Source organism: Drosophila simulans, chromosome X (genome assembly GCF_016746395.2).
Source record: "Drosophila simulans strain w501 chromosome X, Prin_Dsim_3.1, whole genome shotgun sequence".
NCBI classification, from domain to species: Eukaryota; Metazoa; Arthropoda; class Insecta; order Diptera; family Drosophilidae; genus Drosophila; species Drosophila simulans.
This window is the reverse complement of record NC_052525.2, coordinates 20,797,442-20,817,518: the sequence shown is the minus strand read 5'-3', so window position 1 is coordinate 20,817,518 and position 20,077 is coordinate 20,797,442. Positions and strand designations below refer to the sequence as shown.

General features: G+C 47.8%; 3 protein-coding genes and 1 long non-coding RNA gene across 13 annotated transcripts; 1 reads left to right on the top strand and 3 right to left on the bottom strand.

The window, feature by feature from the left end:
* Position 1: 1 nt before the first annotated feature.
* On the bottom strand, positions 2–7,017 carry LOC123327361 (translation factor waclaw, mitochondrial). The gene is given in 4 exon segments (XM_044923657.1): positions 2–54; positions 4,779–6,378; positions 6,437–6,912; positions 6,915–7,017. Coding segments are annotated over 3 exon segments (2,088 nt in total). The 5' UTR covers positions 6,979–7,017; the 3' UTR covers positions 2–54; positions 4,779–4,830.
* LOC27208998 lies at positions 1,137–8,816 on the top strand. 6 transcript variants are annotated; one of them, XR_006542084.1, is made up of 3 exons: positions 1,137–1,734; positions 2,301–2,549; positions 7,283–8,816. It is a non-coding gene; the product is annotated as an uncharacterized LOC27208998 (long non-coding RNA). The 6 variants fall into 6 exon arrangements; XR_006542083.1 differs by lacking the exon at positions 1,137–1,734 and adding an exon at positions 2,074–2,208; XR_006542081.1 differs by lacking the exon at positions 1,137–1,734 and having other exon boundaries at positions 2,074–2,549; positions 7,283–7,448; positions 7,519–8,816.
* On the bottom strand, positions 8,340–11,800 carry LOC6726597 (septin-1). The gene is made up of 5 exons (XM_016174247.3): positions 11,650–11,800; positions 10,330–10,522; positions 10,005–10,263; positions 9,515–9,880; positions 8,340–9,443 (listed from the first exon to the last, which is right to left on the bottom strand). Exons 1-5 carry the CDS (start codon positions 11,665–11,667, stop codon positions 9,194–9,196), a joined length of 1,086 nt encoding a protein of 361 aa, XP_016040271.1. The 5' UTR covers positions 11,668–11,800; the 3' UTR covers positions 8,340–9,193.
* Positions 11,801–12,129: 329 nt separating this feature from the next.
* Positions 12,130–19,844, bottom strand: LOC6726595 (calpain-D). Of its 5 annotated transcripts, none has more exons than XM_039297476.1 (9): positions 19,212–19,841; positions 17,574–18,205; positions 16,364–17,273; positions 15,599–15,912; positions 13,952–15,534; positions 13,379–13,885; positions 13,053–13,319; positions 12,850–12,992; positions 12,130–12,781 (listed from the first exon to the last, which is right to left on the bottom strand). In XM_039297476.1, exons 1-9 carry the CDS (start codon positions 19,445–19,447, stop codon positions 12,604–12,606), a joined length of 4,770 nt encoding a protein of 1,589 aa, XP_039153410.1. In that variant the 5' UTR covers positions 19,448–19,841; the 3' UTR covers positions 12,130–12,603. The 5 variants fall into 5 exon arrangements, with proteins under 5 accessions (XP_039153410.1, XP_039153411.1, XP_016040267.1 ...); XM_039297477.1 differs by having other exon boundaries at positions 13,952–15,531; XM_016174243.2 differs by lacking the exons at positions 16,364–17,273; positions 17,574–18,205 and having other exon boundaries at positions 19,212–19,838.
* Between the last annotated feature and the right edge of the window lie 233 nt (positions 19,845–20,077).

The following is a 20,077-nucleotide window of genomic DNA, read 5'->3' as shown; positions in this document are numbered from 1 at the left end:
CTTAGCTTTCGTTTTCCACCTACTTGTCTAGTCCCGATCCTCGAACATATTACGCTGCAATTATGGAAAAATGTCAGTGCTTTTTAGTGGGTGAGTTTCACAAATGCAAGAAAATGGCGCTGCCAGTGTGTCTGGAAAATAAAAAACTAATTGGCAGCTCTGGTTTTTGCGATATTGAGTTGTTTACAAATTTCCAGAGCGAGAGCAAGATAGATCAGCTGTGCGTGTGTGTTTGTGCGTGCTGTGGCGCCTGTTCGGTTAGCTCTTTCTCTTTTTTTCTCAAGCAAAACTTCGTTAAACAAAAATAAATACTCATCGCACACAAACAAACCCTTACTTTTTTCATTATTATGAAATTCACGCTAATCCATACTCATATATACAAGCAATGCAAAAAATATCACAGTCTATGAAAACATAAGCATCAAAATATTTGCAAAATAAATAAACAAAGCAACAGCTAAGGAATGCACTCAAAAAAAGTTACGGTAACTTATTGACTTTCAAAACTTTACAACACTGCTTGTGAAGGTTAACAACGGGAAAAATTTGAATATTATGGCCAATTTGATGAGCCTAATATGATTCCGAACCTTATAAACACATGCTCCTTGCCAATTGGAAAAGTTTAAAAGTTTGAATTTTGTTGACAAAAAAGGTAGTATTGAAATACACAAAAATGCACCCACTTTCTTTAATAACAACTAACATTATCAGTGCTTTTTGTGCACAAGCTACATATTACTTCCAATACTGGCTGCAAAATTTAATAATAGTTTTAAATACCGATAAATATTTGTTTTTTTGTACTGCTATTGCACAATTATGTGCCAAACTAAACACACAAATAAAGAAAACAGGTAGTATTGAAATACACAAAAATTCACCAGCTTTCTTTAATAACAACGAACATTATCAGTGCTTTTTGTGCACAAGATACATATTACTTCCAATACTGCCTGCAAAATGTAATAATAGTTTTAAATACCGATAAATACTTGTTTTTTGTACTGCTATTGCACAATTATGTGACAAACTAAACACACAAATAAAGAAATGGAAAAACGAAAACAAAAAAACGAAAACAGGCTACGTGTACAGCTGAGCATTCGCTTGCATGTGTGTGCGTGTGTGCGAGCGGGAGAGCGCTCGAGAAGTGCGTTGGCTTTTCTCTTTTTCGCAAAGTTCGCTTTGAACTTGACTAAAAGAATTGTTGTTGCTGTTTTGTTCTTGTTTTTCTTTGTTATTCTACTTTTTTGTTTGTGCGAGCAACGCACTGCCTTTGTTTTGTATGTGGACATTTTTGGATGGAAAGAGAGGGAAGAGGATCGCGGTAGCAGCGTTGCCACCTGGCAAAGTAAAGTGCAGCTGTCAGCTGTTGGTTACCGTTCGCCATCTCTATCCATCTCGTTCACTCTCACACACACAGATGCACACGGTCAAGGCCAAGTTTTAAAGGGAGCGGTCGGCGGTGGATAGTGGGGGAGGAACGGGTCTGTTCATAACCTTCAAACGTTTAGTTCTAGTTTTTTAGGTTATGTATTCAACAGCCTCTGAAATGCAACTATTTCAACTCAATAAAAAAAATATAGTAAAATAAAAACAAATATACAAAGCAGCACGCACACAAGCACATTGAGTTCGACCGTATATAAAGCTCACACAATTACACACACACCAACAAAGAACAGCTGATGACGTTTGTTATTTTGTGCGCGTCGCTTATTTTTTACGGTATTTTCGCATAAAACAATATTGCTAAATGAAAAGTGCTTTTTATTGCCTAGTCGTAAATAAAAGTTTGTTCAAATCGCGCTTTACTTGAATAATATTATTGCCTCGAACCGAAGACTGCTCTCGTTTAATTAAATTTCAATGTTGATGATGTCAAATGAGAATGAAAACTGACTGTGTTTTCTGTTTTTGTGTTTTTGTGCGGCGGCCAGAGGCAGCGACGTCGGCAGCAAAGACGACGATGTGGAGACGTCAACTCGCACTGTGGCCCCGATCGCCAAATTTTGTTCAAGCTGTGCAAATTTGTGTGGAGTTCTAACTTTTTTGAAATTGGAATGCACTGAGTGTTTAAATAAACAATTATAAACTCTTTAAAATAAAGTGCGAAAGTTACTGTGACTTTGAATAGTAGTTTATTTTTTACTGATATAAAATTGACAGCGAAATCGAATCGAGCCACCAATTGGCCCCACTGTGCGTGGCGTCGCTGCTGACGTTTAATTGCGCTCAGCAGCAACAACAACACTGAGGCGAAATGTATTTTATTTTACTTTTTCTTTCTGCAGGCGCCCCTCTGTACGTGTGAGTGTATGTGAGCTCCCCATATCCGCAACTCATCCGTATTCACACATACACACTTAGTGGCCTCTCTCCAAAAACAATAACAAAGTAACCGTTTGACGAGTGGGACGGAATACTGCAGCCCTCTCTGTTGCACCTGCTGCACTCGCTCAGCTGTTTTGGCTTTGTTCTTGTTGTTACGGAGAAAATCGCACAGAGAGCAGTTCATTTTTTGAAAGGGGATTTGAAGAATAGTAAGTTTTAGAATCACATGAGACTAGACATTGTAGAGATTTTGGAAACATTTTTATAAACTTTCTACAAAAAAATTCGGCATGTATAAGACATTAACGTAACTAGTTTTAATTTTACTAAATAAATGAAATTGCAATACCCTGAATTGGAAGTACAAAACTATAAAAATATTTTTAAAAAATATAAGTCAAATAAAGATGCACTAGAAATGGTTAGAAATTAGAAATAGCAAATAACAAAAGTTCCTGTTCTTAGCCTGCGTGAATTATTCTATTAATCTTCGCGTATTTTTTTTGCAACTAGTTGATCCACAAATTGCACTATTAGTGAGTGTGTGCGTATTCTATATAGATTATGTATATGTACATACATATGGAAATACACGAAACTGTTTTTTTTTATTGCATAACCGCATTTAACAGTTTTGCTCGAACGGTTGCCGATTCGGTTTGTTTGCAATTTGCATTTTTGCCCAAGCCAGAGGCAACAACAATGTTATTGTTTTTCAAGGTCACACACACATGCAGAGCGAAATGAACGGCAAAACAACAAGCCACCCACCGCCACCCCCTGCAATTCAACACCCTCCGCCCAACGGTTTAGGTTTGGAGGTTCACTTCAGTTCACTCTTCTCTCATTTTTTGGCTGTGAGAGCGACACAAGCGACCCAACAAACTGAAACTGGCTATCTATCTCACACACTCAGTCCGCCAACTACCATCCGCACTCGGTACAGTGAACCAACGGCTGACCCACTAAGTGTATACAACCTATAGTAACTTTTGAGCTGTTGCCAACAATAAACTGTGTTCCAAAAATATTACATTATTTAATTTTCAGAAATTTTAAAATTAATTAAATTTAATATCTTTTATATGATAATGAGTATCATTGAAGCAGAAGTACTGAGTTTAAAATTGAAATATGTTTTGACTGGTTCACCATTTTGGGGGTGACCTGTATTTACGTATGATTTTGGGGTGGCTGGCTATACCGTTATGCACTATATCTAGCTCTCCTCTCTCTCTTTCCTTGTCACTGTCGTCTGTGAGTATGGTTGCATGTTGCTTGGTGGCAGTTTTCAGGGTCAGGGAAATTCGATTTTTGTGTCCGACTGTCTCCGCCTCTTCTTCCCTGTGGTTTTCCTTCAGCGGGCGGCCCATGAGCAACAACAAGATGGTCAAGGCCAAACTAAAAGAAGGAAAGCCCTATTGGAAACCCCAAATACCCTTTCCCCTATGAAAATATGTACATTGTTTTGCTCAGTGTGTATTACTAATAATAATGATGCAGAAATCTATAAATATAGTTTTAATTAATTTTAACGAAACTAAAAAAATGTTTATGATGCTTTCGAACACGATTTTTTGAAAAGTTATTAATAGTTAAAGTAAACATTAAAGTTACCAAGAAAAAAGATAGTCGAGTGCCGGGGAACCGACGTACATACATACATACAAGGAAGTTCTTTAGAGATTTCATTACTCTGTTCAATGCCCCCTAATTAACTTGAATCAAATTTCCTCCGCATTTGAAACTAAACTAAACATGCGCATGTTCAATCCCAAGTCTCCTATAGTTTCAGAGATCAGGACGTTCATACGGACAGGCGGATTTTGATCAACATCTTTTACCTGCTACATACTTTAAAACGAATCTACGAGACCATTTATTTATAAAAATATAAAAGAATTAATATCGATTGGCTGCGATAACAAATTAAAAATGCTCTCCCCATTCGCACTGTGCTACCTCTTAGTTTGCTTTGTGCTAGTTTTAGTCTAGTGCTAATGTTAATGAACTTTCAAAAAGGGGCGTTCCACAACCGCGCCCAATTCCGCGAGTACATTATCATAAGACGGAATAATTATTCTATTTGCGGCCAAGAGCCAAACAATGATAAGACGTATCGCACAAACCGCGGAAACTGGAGAGGAAAATGGGGGCGGGTGAAGGGTACATAATGATAAGCGACAGCCGCACCCTAAAGTATTTTTTAAACGATACTAAATATTTAGGGCTTTGGCAAATATTTGCATTTAAATTAGGGAAACGAACATCGCAATGTTGTTTGTTGTTTAATAAAGTATCGCTTGGAAAGACCCAAAAATCCACTTTAAAGGGTATCTCAGTTGACTAAATAGTACAATTTATTTCTAGCATTACTGTTCAACTACTTTTCATTAAAATATTAAGTGTCCGTTTTTGAAATGGCAACAATCACTCACCTAAATTGGCCACAAACAGCTTTGAGAAGTGATGTTCTGGTCGGGATTGATCCTACCGCTTGAGCACATTGATGAAGGTCTCGTGGGGCACGCGGATGTTGGCGAACATGCGCATCTTCTTCTTGCCCTCGGCCTGCTGCTTGAGCAGCTTCATCCGTCGGGTGACATCCCCACCATAGAGCTTGGCTGTCACATCCTTGCGATAGGCCTTGATGGTCTCGCGCGCGAGCACCTTGCTGCCCACGCACGCCTGGATGGCGATCTGTACCATCTGCTTGGGAATAAGCTCCCGCAGCTTGAGAACCATCTGCCGAGCCACGCCCGTGGCCTTGGAGGCGTGGACAATGCGGCACAGTTCCTCCACGGGCTTGCCGTTCAGATGGATGTCCAAACGAACCAAGTTAGATGGATGATAGCCGTAGTCCTCGTAGCTGAAACTAGCGTAGCCAGAACTCAACGACTTGAGGCGATCGTGGAAGTCCAGGATGATCTCGCTTAACGGCAGGACGTACTTCATTAGCACACGGGTCTCGTCGATGTTCACTGAACTTTGCTGCAATCCCCGACGCTCCACACACAGGCTGATCACCTGGCCAACATACTCCGTGGGCGTGATGATTGTGCCCAAAACCAAGGGCTCATAGTACTCCTTGATGGAATGCGGTTCCGGGAAGAGGGCTGCATTGGAAATGTCCATGGTATCGCGACCCTGTTGCTTGATCATCTTTGGGTTACTCAAGACCAAACGATATGTGACGGATGGCGCGGTGATTATGGGCTCAGCGCCATGCTCCTGCTCCAGGCGCTGACAGAAGACCTCCATGTGCAGAAGTCCCAGGAAGCCCAAACGCCAGCCTTGTCCCAAAGCCGGGCTGGAATCCACTTTTACCGTGACCGCTGAGTCATTCAGTACCATTTTGTCGATGGCACTGCGCAGGGCGACATGTTTTGACTGATCGGCGGGAAAAACTCCAGCAAAAACAAGCGGCTGTTGCGGTCGATAGCTTCCTGCGGCGGCGACTGCTTGGTTCTTCAGGTGAATGGTATCGCCCACAATGGACTCCTTGCTGTTGCGCATATTGCAAGCAATCAAGCCCACTTGACCAGCGGATACATCCGGAACCGGACACTCGCCTGGTCTCAACACAGAGATGCTCTTGACGGGATACACCTTCTTGGTGGCCAGCGACTGAATGTCCTGATTCTGCTCTAGCTTGCCATTCAGCACATAAATTAGATTAAGGGCTCCGCGATACTTGTCGAACCAGCTGTCGAAGATTAGGGCCCGAAAGTCGCTGTCCCGTGAAACTTGTGGCGGCGGCACGGTTTCTATAACCCTTTCTAAGACTTTAGATACGCCGGTGCCCAGCTTGGCGGACACGCGCAGCACTTCATCCGGATCTATGCCAAACAGCAGCTTTAGATCCTGGCAAACCTGATCAGGGTTTGCGTGCTTGATGTCTATCTTGTTGAGCACGGGAACCACTGCCAGCTGGCGCTGCTTGGCTAGGTGATAGTTGGCCACGGTTTGAGCCTGGACGCCATGGCATGCGTCCACCAGGAGTACCACGCCGTCGCAGGCAGCCAGAGATCGGGAAACCTGGGTAATGGGCAAATGATTAGCAGAAGAATTAGCTGACTTTTGACATGATACACACTTCATTGGAAAAATCCACGTGACCAGGAGTGTCAATGAGGTTCAGCAGATAGAGCTGGCCCTTGTGACGGTGGAAGATCGATGCGGTCTGGGCCTTGACCGTGATCCCACGCTCCCGCTCCACCTGCAGGTTGTCCAGCACCTGGTGCTGCCCGCCATTCCGCGCAATGGCTCCGGTGAGCTCCAGCAGGCGGTCAGCCAGTGTGCTCTTGCCGTGATCGACATGCGCAATGATGCTGAAGTTCCGAATGCGCTGCACCGGCATGTGGGCAAACTCGCGCAACAGCTCCGCCTGCGAGAGCTCCTCCGTTTCGCCCTTGACCTGATTGGTGGTGCTGAGAGTGCGGACAAAGAAGCTCCTTGACCTGGCCACCAGCCAGGGGGAGTGCCGGTTGTCCCCCAGGCGCTGCAGCAGCCAACGGATTGAAATCGTCCGAATCATTGCTTAATTTACATTTCTTTGCCGGCAAAAAAAATTGTTACCGCACACCATGTGCGCCGTGTGACCGTATGATGAAAAAATACCGAGTAGCCGACAATCATGTGTGAGACAGCAGGAAAATACTGCCCATCTTGCGGCAAACAGCGCCATCTGTTGGTAATCTACGAAACCAGATGTTTACATATGAACAAATATTTACGACTCAATAATCCTTTACTAATTTGTTTTCGGATGCAAATTAAACATATTCTTAGGGGAAAGGTCTTACATCGTAATGCTCCTAGATCTCAGATTGCCTATAGCCCTATATTCATAAACAAATAAGTAAGAAAGCCCGAAATTTTGAGCTATATATCATAAATTTGGGGGACTCAATACTATTAGTCATTTGGCTTTGAATTCCAGTGTTAATAAACTGGTCGAAGTGGAGGATCAAGATGGCAGTACACCCCAAAGACCAGAAGTATCTTGGCCGCCTATATGGACTGCTGTGGACCTATCTGACCAACCGTAGGTAGCGAAGGTAGCTTTCCCGGCTTCAGTCTGAATTAGTCCATCAGCCAATAGCTTGGTAGGAATGTCTGGGCAGAAAGACAAAGAAATTTAGCACCCATTCTGAAACAGGAATGCTCAACTTTCAGGCTCTTGGGGCACCACGAATCCAACTAATGACTGGGTGGAAGGTCATGATCTGCAACTCCATGCCAACACTCGTTTTCCAACTGCTTTCGCCCGACAGACATCGCTGCGAGATTCGATTTCCAGAAGCAGAGGATCTCTTCTTGGAACAGCTTGCTGGAGATGGAGGAACTGCTGCTCCAAGGAAAAGGGGGTTTGACGCTCGCTATCTTATTTTTTCAGCCTCCCCTCACATCGTCTTCTACAATCGGAAACCCAATACTGCTTCCGTCTAAAGTATGTATCAACATTGAGATCGTTTCCGTCTCGAAAACAAGAAGATTTCTTCCCATGAGAATGATTGATACCACTGAGTACGCTTCTCCAACTTTTCTGTGAGTATATTTTTTGATATAATATAATTTTATGTTACGTTAAGCAACCAATTAAATGGCAACAAACATAACATGGAAACACAACAGCAATGATGAATTTGAATTTGGAAATTTGGCTAGTTTTAAGCACTCGCGTTTTTTGCCTCCCTCTTTTCGAGTCACTTGTTGGAGTCTGACAACGTACCCCCCATTTGGATGCAGTTCTAATCTATCGACATGGGATGGTAGGAATTATCCTGTGCCAAGATCTTGATGCTAGACATGTTGAGGAATCCATACACACGGACAATACTTGAGTATGGGTCAAACTAGGGATACTTGAAGTTGTAAGGATATCTGAAGGATATGAATGCTTAACTATTGTAACTGGATGGACTCGGCTAGCGATTCCCATCAAGAACACAAATACAACTTTATGGACTAGAAGAAAATGCATAAGACGGTCTGGCTTACAAATTGTATAAAAAGCATATTTATGTATTCATAGAGGATTATATTGGGTTAAAAAAGTCTTCATATACATAATAAAAGAGATTTCACATTTTGGTTTTTGTTTCATCCGTTAAAGGAGTGCACTTTCAAGCGAGTAGCCTGCTAAACCGAACTTCCGCAACCGGGCCATGGGAGCCCGGAACCGCCTAGGAAGGTATCACTGTTTATTCAATCAGATCGTGCTTAGGAATCGGGCGGCCCTGGAGGACAGTGGACCATGGAGGTCAAGAAGGATCGGAAGGGCAGGCTGTCGCGCACATATAGTATAACCTAAATAAATTGCTCGCTTTGAGACTACACAGATAAGGGTAAGGTAAACAGACAAAAATGAATCAACATACAATATAAATCGGATTGGATTCGCTTAGCCTAGATGCATAGTACAATAATAATCCATTGTTAATCGCGTCTAAATACATAGTAGGAATACAGTTGTTTTCGTGTGTGTTTCGCTTGATAGAAGTGATATGAGTTCGCTGATGGTTGGTGTTCCTTATGTTCTCTGTTTTGCTTCTGATGGAGCAATTGCATTGCAGGCGTTTGCATACGCGGCAGATGTAAGCTGGATGTGTGTATAAATGTATGTGGTGTGTATACCTAGATACTACGAATATATATATGGAGAATGCGAAATTAATACAGAATACTTAGCGCCCGTCGTTTCACAATTGAGAGTAGAGTTAAAGCGCGATCGCAACCAAAATCTGCGTACAAAATATATGTTTTGTATACGTGTATATATACGACTTGTGTGTATAACTATAGATTGCCGCCTCCGCCAAGCGCGTATATAAAAGATATACCCGCCTGCTCACTGCTGGGCCTGCATGCGCGCCTGCATCTGGGCGAGCATCTCCTGCATGCGCCGCAGCTCGGCCTCCTTCTCTTGCAGGATGCGGTCCTTCTCGCCGAGCACGCTGTTCGACACCACCTGCGAGCTGCTGTCCCGCTCGGCCTTCACGCCGTTCTCCTTGCCCTTGATGCCCTTGGCGAGGCGGTCGGAGCGATAGTTCTCGTAGTGCACCTCCTGCGTCACCTCCTGCAGGTCCTGCATGTGGGTGCTGTGGGGCAGCAGGATAGGTGGTTAGTTAGTAAGCAATCAATCAGCTATTGCAATATTTGCTGCACTTACATGAGCATCGTGCGCAGCTTGATGAAGTCGCAGTGGTCGGGATTCTCTACCTCGACCACGCCCCATGGATACAGACGACCGCGCACCTTCTTGCCCTTGACTTCGAGCAGTGTGTTGGCGCCGCAGACGGCGAAAGGCACAGCTTCCTTCAGTTGCTTCACCTGCTCCTTGTAGTCCTCGTCCTCATCGGAATCACAGTCTGGCAGTGGGTAGATCTTGATGCCGTGGCTCTCGATCTCCTGCATAATGCGGCACTTCAGGCGCAGGATCTCCTTCTTTGTGAGGCAATCGGCCTTTGCGATCACGGGCACAATGTTAACTTTGGAGTGCAGCTTCTTCATGAACTCTACGTCCAGGGGTTTTAGGCTGGGTACAAAAATTGATGTGATACTTCGTTTACTTTCTATTATACAGTTTGGAATACTACTGAGCTTTGAACTCCTTATTTTAAATATGAAATGTTCAAAAGTTAAACGGAAGAGGAACGCACCCATGACCGAACGGCGATATAAAGTAGAAACAGCAATGAATGCGATTGTCCACAATGTTGCGTCTGTTCAGGCCACTCTCGTCGCGCAGGAAGCGCTCGTATTGCTCATCGATGTACTCGAGTATGGCGCCAAAGCTGTTGGAGTTGTCGATGGCATCGCCGAATCCGGGTGTGTCCACCACCGTCAGTCTCAGCTTGACGCCGCGCTCCTCGATCTCCACCGTCGATGCCTCCAACTTTACGGTCTGCTTTTGTTTCTCTGCAAGAGGGGATTGGTTTCCTGGATGAGTAATCAAAGCGCGTGATGAAGAAAGACCGTGCCCACCTATGGCGTCCGGAATGATGCGCTCGGGATAGAGATCCGTGAGAAAGAGACTGTTGACCAGCGTGGACTTGCCCAGTCCGGACTCGCCCACCACCATTAGGGTGAACTCGAATCCCTTCTTCACGGACTTTCGATGCACCTGGTTGGGCAGGTTGGCGAAGCCCACATAGCCGGGCGTCTCGATGCTGGAAAACTGCACGAGAGTAAGTGAATCACATTAGTAAGGAGAATCAAAAGTCCCAGGCTTCAGATATAAAAAAGAATAATTAATATTAAAAACTTTCTGAGAATCTACCAGATTTCTGCCTTTAGTTTCAGAACAGGTAAACAAACAAATATGTGGAGTGTTCTATTGCAAAACCAAGAATTACTCAGCTTAATATCAACAAACGTAGACTTTTTTGCAGTCATCTTTAAAGTAAATTTGTATATGGATATAATAATCTTAACGAATTGCACATAAACTAAATGCATATGTATATGCGAATAATTAAAAACATTGTGTGCTAAGTGGGTCAGCCTATGCTGATTAAGCTATAAAACCATGCAATGCAGACTGACGATAAATCATAGTAATATTGTATATCTGCGGTCGCTCAATTTATCTACCAATTATTTGGAACTATGTTTCTCGGAAAAGCACTTTTGTGGATAGTGAAAACTTGCATCTCGTGAAGTGAAAGTTCTCTGAGTTAAGAATCTAACGTTAAAGGATGCACCTTGAGAAAAGGGTTCAAGGATATGACCCAAAATGGGCAAGTGATTGAAAGTATCCCATTTGTCTTATTAACCCGTAACTACTCAGTTGGGATGGGCTAGTGTCTGGTAGTTAGGGCTTGGGTCTTAGAAAGCGATGGCTTGGCTTGATTTGCATGCCCATCACGCGCGGATCAGTTTTCTCTTGGGCGCCCAAACCATGGGCACGGCACTCATTTCTGCGGACCAGAATGCGCTGCCATGTGGTTCACGGGCGCCCGAAGGTGCTTCGCGAGGGCGACAGAGGTGCCGGGAACAAAGGAACAACGCCGACGCCACCGGCATGTTGTGAATCACTTGACTTCCACTTCCACTTCCTTCTCCACTCCCGCTCAGCAATGCCCGCTCCCACCGAGTGGACGAAGGGCGGTGCAGGAGGAGCGTTCGATGAACGGGCGCGGAGGAATGAGCGGCAAACAAATCAACAGAAGCGCCGCATTCGGCATTTGATGCACTTGCAACCAGGAGTGGAATGGCACACCACGCCCAGTTTGCGGCGGATCGGGTTCGTTGGGACTGGCCGTTGGCCATTGGCACTTGGACAAGGGAACTGCGGCTACTCACGCCCTTTGTATCGGCCATTTTAAAAAAAAACACGAAACGAACGAAGAAATCAACGTAATGACGAACAAAATAGCAGGGCAACTAGTGTGACCGCAGCGCAACTGGCGAAACCTGCTGCCAGTGGGACCAGTTCGCCGGCAAAAAAAATGCCGGCCGTCTGATCAAGATCAAGATGGTATTTCTTTTGAAAATCTGGTTGAACGCCTAGCCATATTTTCGCAGTTATTCAATTTGTATCGTTTTAGTCGACTATATAGTCATGATTTCATTTTATTAACGGAAAATTTAAGCACGGACTATATTTACGGTCTAGTTCGTAGCGTTTTTGACAGTAGATAAAAACTTATGTAGATGTCGAATGTATGTACCATGTCGAATATCTCCTGGCGCCATCTATATCGCAAGGTATATTTTTTATATTTTTTAAAAAGTGAATCGTTTTCCAATTCGCTTACACATTCGAAATTGCCTTCACATTGGTGGCTTTTATAACTTGTAGTCTTTATTTTTAAAACAATACACATATTAATATTGGATGCACTTAAATTCACAATACATATCTATATAATCCACAATCATAGGCGCTCCAATCAAAACACAAATCATCGGATCTCAAGCGAATCGTGCCGAGCCTTAGAATTAGGACTCCGGACAGGGGCTTCTGCGATCTGCCGTATCCCCATCCCCACCACCGATCTGCTCCCACTTTCAGATACGCCTTAGTACATAAACACATACATATATCATATCTGCACGGCTCTATACACATATATATGAATTGTTTCGCTTGCTGATTGGTTTTAACTTTTGGTTTTTCGCTGTGATGTGATTCGTTAACAGAACATCGACTAGAAGACGGGTAGAATTGAGAGGAGACGCATGCAAATCAGGATTCGAACAGCGACATATCGCGGGGTAGCATCGAAATTGCGTCACTGCCATCCCCATCCCATCCTAGGTGATTAGCCGCGGAGCGTGCAGTCCATGGACATTCTCGATGGGCGGGCAGTGGGTGGCGCCGGGTGGCCCCCAGTCGTGCAGGCCGCGGGAGTTCGCCAGCCGATGGGTCAGCCGGTGGGCGATGCTGAAGCCGCCACTGCCCTCTAGTTGGGTGAGAACGATGATCACTTGTCTGAAAGCGTTAAGCACACATAAGCAATTAGTCGGGGGAACATTTTAGGTGGTCGATTGGGAGCCCACCTCTGCAGCGGGGGCACAGAGTCCACTGTCTTGAGTTCGCCGCGTGTCGACACCACATTGTAGCTCTCCTGGCAATCACATTTCACATGTATCCACTTGTTCTCATGTCTATTTTCCACCATCACAACCAGACCCGCCCAGCCCTGCAAAGGAAATGCGGTCGAGTTAGTAAGCCCGAGATCCCTCGCAACCGGAGCACTTGCCTTGGTCAGATAGTAGGCGGTCATCCCCTCGCGCCCCTCGTGCCGCTGTCCCTTGGTTAGGGTCAGGCTAATGATAGCGTCGGCCAGGAGGTGCGGCGAGGGACTTATCTGCTCCACCAGCAGACGCTTGGAGCTGTGTATCGCTAGGATGCATTGAGGATACTGGTGGGGATCCTCGATGCCCGTGTGCCAATGGTTGAAGGCCAGACACACGAGCAGGTAAATGTCCCGCTCCAGCATCTTGTGGCATCCCACAAAGCCTCGCACCTAAATGGAACGCAATTGTTAGAAATGTTTGACATGGCATGGCTATAGGAAGCACCCACCTGACGCTTGCTGTGCTCCACTAATCGACCTATTTCCGGCGCCGCCGGAGACCTGGTGCGGAATATCACAACGCACAGGTCCAGCTGCGATCGCTGCGACTTCTCCGAGTTGCGCTGCCCCTCCTGGAATAGGGTAAACTCCGCCTCCGTCGGCTCCAGCACGGTGAGCAGCACACAGGAGATGGAGCACAGGGGCTGCAATGTCCCCTGCAGACGCACCTCGTTCCAGCCGGAGCGCACCTTGCAGATATCGATGCAGTCGAAGTAGTTAAGCACATCCTCGAACGAGATCCAGAAGACGCCCTCGCTGGCGCCGTGCGGCATCAGAGCGTCCCGAAGGTCGTCCGTCCACAGCGAGGAGTCATCTGACCAATCGCCACGCCACGAATAGTGACCCCACGGATTGCGTAGCTTGAGCAGGCGATGTCCCTGGATGTCCTTCACGTCCAGCACCGAGTAGGCGTGTCGCGGGCGCAGCCCCTTCTGCTGGTACTCCTCCTCGTCCACCTTTGGTAAATGTCGATAATTGATTAGCATAAGAAAGAGAAGACTTCTTAATAACGCAGAACCCACCTTCATGTTGCCTCCGCCACAGCTGGCGCCCATGAGGAATCGTACGCAGCGAGAGCTCAGCAGCTGGGCCCATATCAGATCCTTGTCCAGTTCGTCCTCGCTGGGCATGGGCAAGCTACTGGCCTGCAGCGGAATGCTCTCGCAAGGCGCTCCTGTCAGCGTGGCCAGTCCCTCGATCGCCCGGCCCGAGACCAGCGCCTCGTAGCAGCCGTGGATCTTGGCCACAGCCTTCTCGATCAGCGGCACCCATAGCTGCTTGCGCTTGGCCTGCGAGTAAACCAGATGGCCACGCTTGTCGCATGGTAGCAGATCATCCACCAGCACCGTCGTCCACTTGCCGTCTTTGCAGAGGCGCACCTGGTATGCGCCCTGGCCACATATCTCCTTCGTGACCAGCACCTCCTTGACCAGATCTTCGCGCTCCGCCAGCACCGCCAGCGCACTGAGTAGCCAGCAGTTGCCCAAGACGCCCTGGCAGATGTCCGAGGGCAGCGGGGTGCGGAACACAGCCCACGGTGGATACGCTCCGCCGTCGCAGTTAATCTCGTGCGGCCGTCGCCACTGGACCACAGGATTTCCCTCGGCTGCTCCGCTCGCCGGGTTGTAGTAGAGACTCTTCGGCGCCGGCGGAAACGAATCGTCCACGAAAAGCTCGTTGTTGTCGCGACAGTACTGTATGATGTTTTGCCACTTGGTCAACGCTTCGGTCTCCTCCAGCTGGCGAAGGTTCTCCATCAGCTTGCTCTCCTGCCGAATATCCGCCGGTGTGAGGGCAACTCGAACGGACTTCCTGCCCAACGCCTCACCCAAAACTGCGCTCGCCAGGCCGCGCGGACTCGAGCAGATGTCACAAACGACGGAAGCGGCACAGTTATCGTACGTGCACGCGGGACACTGCCACTTCTTTGAGCTGGTACTGGCTCCGACGGCTCCAGCTCCAGCTCCAGAGGCAGACACTACCGATGCGGAGCCGACTCCCTGGCCCTGCTGCAAGTTGTAACTGGCCAGACCAGCGATGGAGATGTTCCGGGGCACAATGGAGCCGCCGGTGCTGTGACGTTTAGGTATAGCGCCTGAGGAGCTGGAGTTCCTCTGCTGCTGGAGCGATGGCAGTGGCTGCATCCTGGGCGAGGGACTGCGTGAGCCGCGCAGACCAGCCGCCGACGACGTTGGAAGCTGCAGCATGGGCATGGGCAACGCCACCGAGGCCAGCGGGAGGTTCAAGGCTGTAGGTGCCTTGACCTCGTTGGCGCCCGACTGGTGGGCACTGCCGCCTCCGCCCCCGACGGCTGCAGCATCCTGCTCCTCGTACGATTGGCCGTCTGGTCGCTCACGCACCGCCTCCATGGCCATCGAGAGCTGCGGCTGGCGGTGGGACTTGCAGGCACTGCAGACCGGCGAGTGCAGCGAGTTCTTGAGCGTACAGTGGCTGCAGGTCCAGAACTCGCCCTTTCGCAACGTCATGTCCTCGATGGAAGAGATGCTTTTCAGCTTGGAGCCGCCGCACACCACGCAGGCCATCGCTGTCGAGTAGTTAACCAGGGTGCACTTCTTGCAGGTCCAGGGCTCGTCGCGGGGTGCTTCTGGAATGCATTAGGTGTTTGATGTAGCAAGCATTACCTATTTTCCTGAAAACGGATGACACACCTGCCTGTTGCTGCTGTAGGTGGTGGTGGTGGTGCTGCTGCTGCTGCAGCTGCTGTTGCTGCTGCTCGGCTTTGGCCTCGCACATCTCGCAGGTCTGCAGCCAGAGTCGGTTGTAGGCATAGGAACATTTGATGCATATCCACATCTTACTGCGGCTGCCGTTGCCAAGCTGCGTCTTATTGTCGTGCCGCGAGGCAGCAGCTGCTCCTACGGCTGCAGCTATAGCTCCAGCTCCCGCCGTTCCCGCGGACGCGGTCCCTGCTGCGGCGGATGCGGCTCCTGATAGGCGGCTGCTGCTCCCTGGATCATGCATGCTGCAAATCGAAAGCAAGACCATCAATTGTAATGCAGCCAAGTTCAAAAGTGATTCAAGACGGGAGATAGGCGAAATCAAAAGATAATTAAATTGAACACTTGAACCACAGATTGTCATAGCCGAGAGGAGCACGATTGAGAATGAATGAGAGCACTTATTGCAGCGCATTGGTGGTAATTACCTCATCCAAGTTATGACAATCTCGTGGCTTAATCATTAATTCAAATCATACCCATAAACAATTTGCTTAAATAATACAACAGAACTTATAGCGGGCAGAAAAAATAAGCTGGTGGCCGAAAAGCGAAACACAAACAGAATGCCGCGGTGAGTAAGCGCCACGCAAATTATCAGCAAAAAGAAAACCTAACCAACTGATAAGCTGCTGGGGGGGATAGGAAGTTGGATGGGTGTGGACTAATCTCCGTTGCACGCTCGCTGCCAATTACATTTTCGACTCGGTCGCCTTGCGCGGTCCCTTCCACACCTTGGCGTAGATGGAGTGCTCCTCCACCTGCGACTCGGACTCGCTGGCCTCGCCGCTGCCATCGGTGCTGGTGCCCAGTCCGGCGGTGAGGGATTCACTGACCGCATCCGCCATCTCGCCACCGCCGTTGTTGTTCGTCTGCGACTCGCTGGCAATCTGTTGCTTCTTCTTGAGCTTGTGCTGCTTGTTCACCTGCGCATAGATGGGCATGGTAGCCGGTGGAGCTGGTTCGGCCATAGCCTTAGCTGAAGGCGAGCTCGCAATGGCCACCGCCGTCGCGGCTGCCTGTGCCGCCTGCGCAGCTGCTGCCCTTAGTTGCTGCTGGGCCAGGGCCACGCACTCGTTCTCATACAACTTGTTGCTGCCGCTGGAGCTGCTGCTGTTGTTGTTGATGATGTTGCTGTTGCCGCTGCTATTGCTATTGCTGTTGCTGTGATGGTGATGATGATGGTTGGAGCTAGAGGAGACGGAGGAGCTGCTGGCCAGTGGCTCCGACCACTCGTTGACGGCTATGAAGACGCCGTTCCGCGGAATGGTGAACTGCGTGGGATTCATACTCACTGCTGCTGGCTCCCGCTGGGTCTTCCGCTGCGGCTGCTGCGGATTTGCCGGCGACTTCTGCTGCGGCTCCTGCTGTAGATTCAGATTTAGATTAACGGCCTGACGCAGTGGCTTCATTTGGCCATGGCCGGCATCCTTGGCCGCCGACCGCGAGAGCGTGGTGATGGTAAAGTTGTACTTCCGCTTGGCCCCGCTCTCGCGAACCACCTTGTGATTCTGGTTCTTATTATTGTTGTTCTGTTTGCGTCTGCAAAACGTGTCGTTGGCGATGGCAAACCGGGAGTTGCTGCAGGCGGCCACGGGGGGAATCCCTGCGAGAAACACATAGGGATTAGAATGTCAAATGATTGGATTATCGGATAACAAGTGCGTGCATTCCAGTTATGGGAAACTAACACTCGACTTAGTGGTAAATCTATTCTAAAAATAAACATTATCACGTTCATCATGATCTGATTAAGATTAAGAACTTTACAAAAAAGAGAATATACTTCAAACAATTTAAACTTGGAAACGACCTTAAAGGTATTTCCTCTAGTAACCTTTAACCTTTCATTAGTTCGTTCTTAATGGAGTCTCTTTATCTGGGTGAAGCTAGCTGATGAACGCACCTGTCAGCTGCGGCGCCGGCTTGATCTGCGGCAGATTGAAGATGTCCTTGCTCTGGTTGTTCGCATAGCAAATGTGGCAGCTGCGCCCGGAAGCGCTCTTGTCGATGGCGGTGCTCAGGCTCTGGGTGCGGCGCAGTCCAGAACCCGAGCCCGGTCCGGATCCCGATCCGGATGCAGATCTACCTTTGAGGTGCCGCTTGTGCAAGTGCTGGGAATGTAACTGATGCTGGTGATGATGCTGCTCCTCCAGTTCCTGGTGGAGGTAGTGGTGATGATGATGTGGATGTGAGTGGTCCGCCGCCAGCAGCTCGCCGCGATTGCCCAGGCTGCCAGCCAGATCCTGGCCTCGGTCGGCGGCGATGGCGTCCTTGTAAATGGGCGCCAGATAGCTGACCGTGTCGCAGATGAGGCAGTGCCAGGTGACCGAGCTGTTGTCCGTGCCGCAGGCGTGGCACACCCACCGCCGATTCAGGGCCGGATTCGAGAAGTGGCGGTACAGCTCAATGGAGCTCTTGATGTACTTGCGCGTGTCCTCGCAATCCACGCAGTTGGCGGGCAGATTCTGGCTGTTCCGCTGTGGTCTTTTCAAGCATCCGCGCAGCAGGGACTTGTACACATGCTTGTACTCGCTCCTGCAAAATAGGTAAATGGGGTTTTTCGTTTTTCGTCGGGTTTGGATGGGATTCAGTGTTCTTGGGCTCTTGGGATCTTGGGCTTTCCCCACTTCCTGACCGCAAAGGTTATCTCAATGACTGGCCATTTTCCTACTCTCCGCTCGTCCGCTCGACTCGGAAGTTCTTCAGCTCTTTTGCTCTTCAGATCGCCGAGCGAGTTCGCGAATCGATAAACTTGTAAACAATGCTTCTTTATCCAAATCGATTTTCCCCAATTCTCGCTACTCGGCTGTTTTGTTGTTGCTTCTGCCGCTGCTGTGTATACATGCTCTCACATACACACACTCGCACGCACACACACACACACACACACACACACGCTCAGGGACAATCATCAGTGCCGACGGCTTGGCTTTTAAAGCCAGACTTTTGAACTACTTGACTTCACTCATTTCCATGTTCCTCATTTCGAAACTCTAGTTCGCAATATTAAAATCTTTCGACTATATTCCTATATTCCTACTGAGTTATTCCTATGGATATTTAATCGGGAGTTTCCTAACCCATTTTATTATTTTAATTTCAATCCCAATTACTAATTCTTTAAGTTTCATTAGGCACAAAAGGGTTTGTGAGCTCAGAACTATAAAATTTACTAAGATTTACTCGGTCTGCTCTTTGGATATTACAGCATAAAAGTTTAAATTGCTAAGCTTTTGTTATTGTTATTCTTTGAAAGTTTAGGTTTTTGATTGAAGAATTTTACCGCAGAAAGTATGTACATATTTGTGTACTGCACAGTGTACATACAATGTGTGCGCGAAAAAAGCTGGATTTGAAAACGCCTCCGATTTCATTACCATATGCGACATGCTTTTAGCTAGCGCTTTTGTCCTCCAATTGGATGCCACCACTGGCGCCCACACACACACACGCACGCACATACAGACACAGACACACACAGGCTCATCCTCGCAGAGGAGGCACACAGGCTGTTTGTTTTTGTGGCGACCGCTTCGCTTACCTGGCAACCGCCGCCCTGCCCTTCTCCTTGTCCCTCTCCTGCTCCTTCTCCGCCTGCTCCAGTGCATCATCAGCTGTCCAGGAGGCGGTGATGCTGCTGCTGCGATGCTGGTGCTGCTGCTGTTGGGGGAACACCTTGCGGACAGTGCCGCAATTGAAGCACTTGAGCGACTCCGTGGGATTGATCGTGTTGCACTTGGTGCACGACCACTGCAGCACGGATGAGATGGTGCCCATTGCGCGGGGGAGTCGCAGGAGTTCCCAGATTCCTTTCGACTTGTGAGCTGTTCCTCTTGCTGCTGTTGTTTTTGTTGTTGTTGGCTGGCTGGCGGGGGAGTGGATGTGGAACTGGTACTGTCTGTGGAAACTATGGTGTGTAGGTGCGCTGGCGAGCTGGTGGCCGGGCGGAGATGGAGATCAATAGGAGGACCAAAACCCGGGACCAAAACGAGGACCAAGCAGTGGCTTCCAACAGTTGCACGCCGCGTTCTCCGTCGCCGTTTCACACCATTTTTTAACTGTTGCCGCTAGGGTTGTCGACGTTTGCGAACACCTCCAACGACAAGGTTGCCCGAGTGCGTGAACCCTGCCGGACAGGGTTGCCAGCGACGGCGCGAGAAGCTCGGCTGCTACCCCGCAAAGCCAGTGTTGGGCAAGTGCCGTTAATGAAAGAAAACGGTACCTTCAATTTTAAGAACAATTTTATTACTTTTTTGGTAATGAATACATAGATATATAGATAAAGCTTCGCAAATACATGCATACAATTATTGAACCCTCCATAACCAGTAATCAACATTGAAGATCTTGGTTTAGGCAGAGTTAAATTTAATATTTAGACATGGATTATTATTTTGTATCAGTTTT

What these genes read in the sequence shown, in the direction of transcription:
- LOC6726595 (XM_039297476.1), bottom strand. Translation starts at nt 19,447, where the DNA reads ATGGGCACCATCTCATCCGTGCTGCAGTGGTCGTGCACCAAGTGCAAC. An exon ending in GCCGGCGCCGCAGCTGACAG is followed by an intron (nt 17,274 to 17,573) that starts GTGCGTTCATCA and finishes TGTTTCTCGCAG; the next exon opens with GGATTCCCCCCGTGGCCGCC. An exon ending in TGGAGCACAGCAAGCGTCAG is followed by an intron (nt 13,320 to 13,378) that starts GTGGGTGCTTCC and finishes CGTTCCATTTAG; the next exon opens with GTGCGAGGCTTTGTGGGATG.
- LOC6726597 (XM_016174247.3), bottom strand. An exon ending in ATATCGCCGTTCGGTCATGG is followed by an intron (nt 9,881 to 10,004) that starts GTGCGTTCCTCT and finishes TTTTGTACCCAG; the next exon opens with CCTAAAACCCCTGGACGTAG. An exon ending in AAGCTGCGCACGATGCTCAT is followed by an intron (nt 9,444 to 9,514) that starts GTAAGTGCAGCA and finishes GCTGCCCCACAG; the next exon opens with CACCCACATGCAGGACCTGC.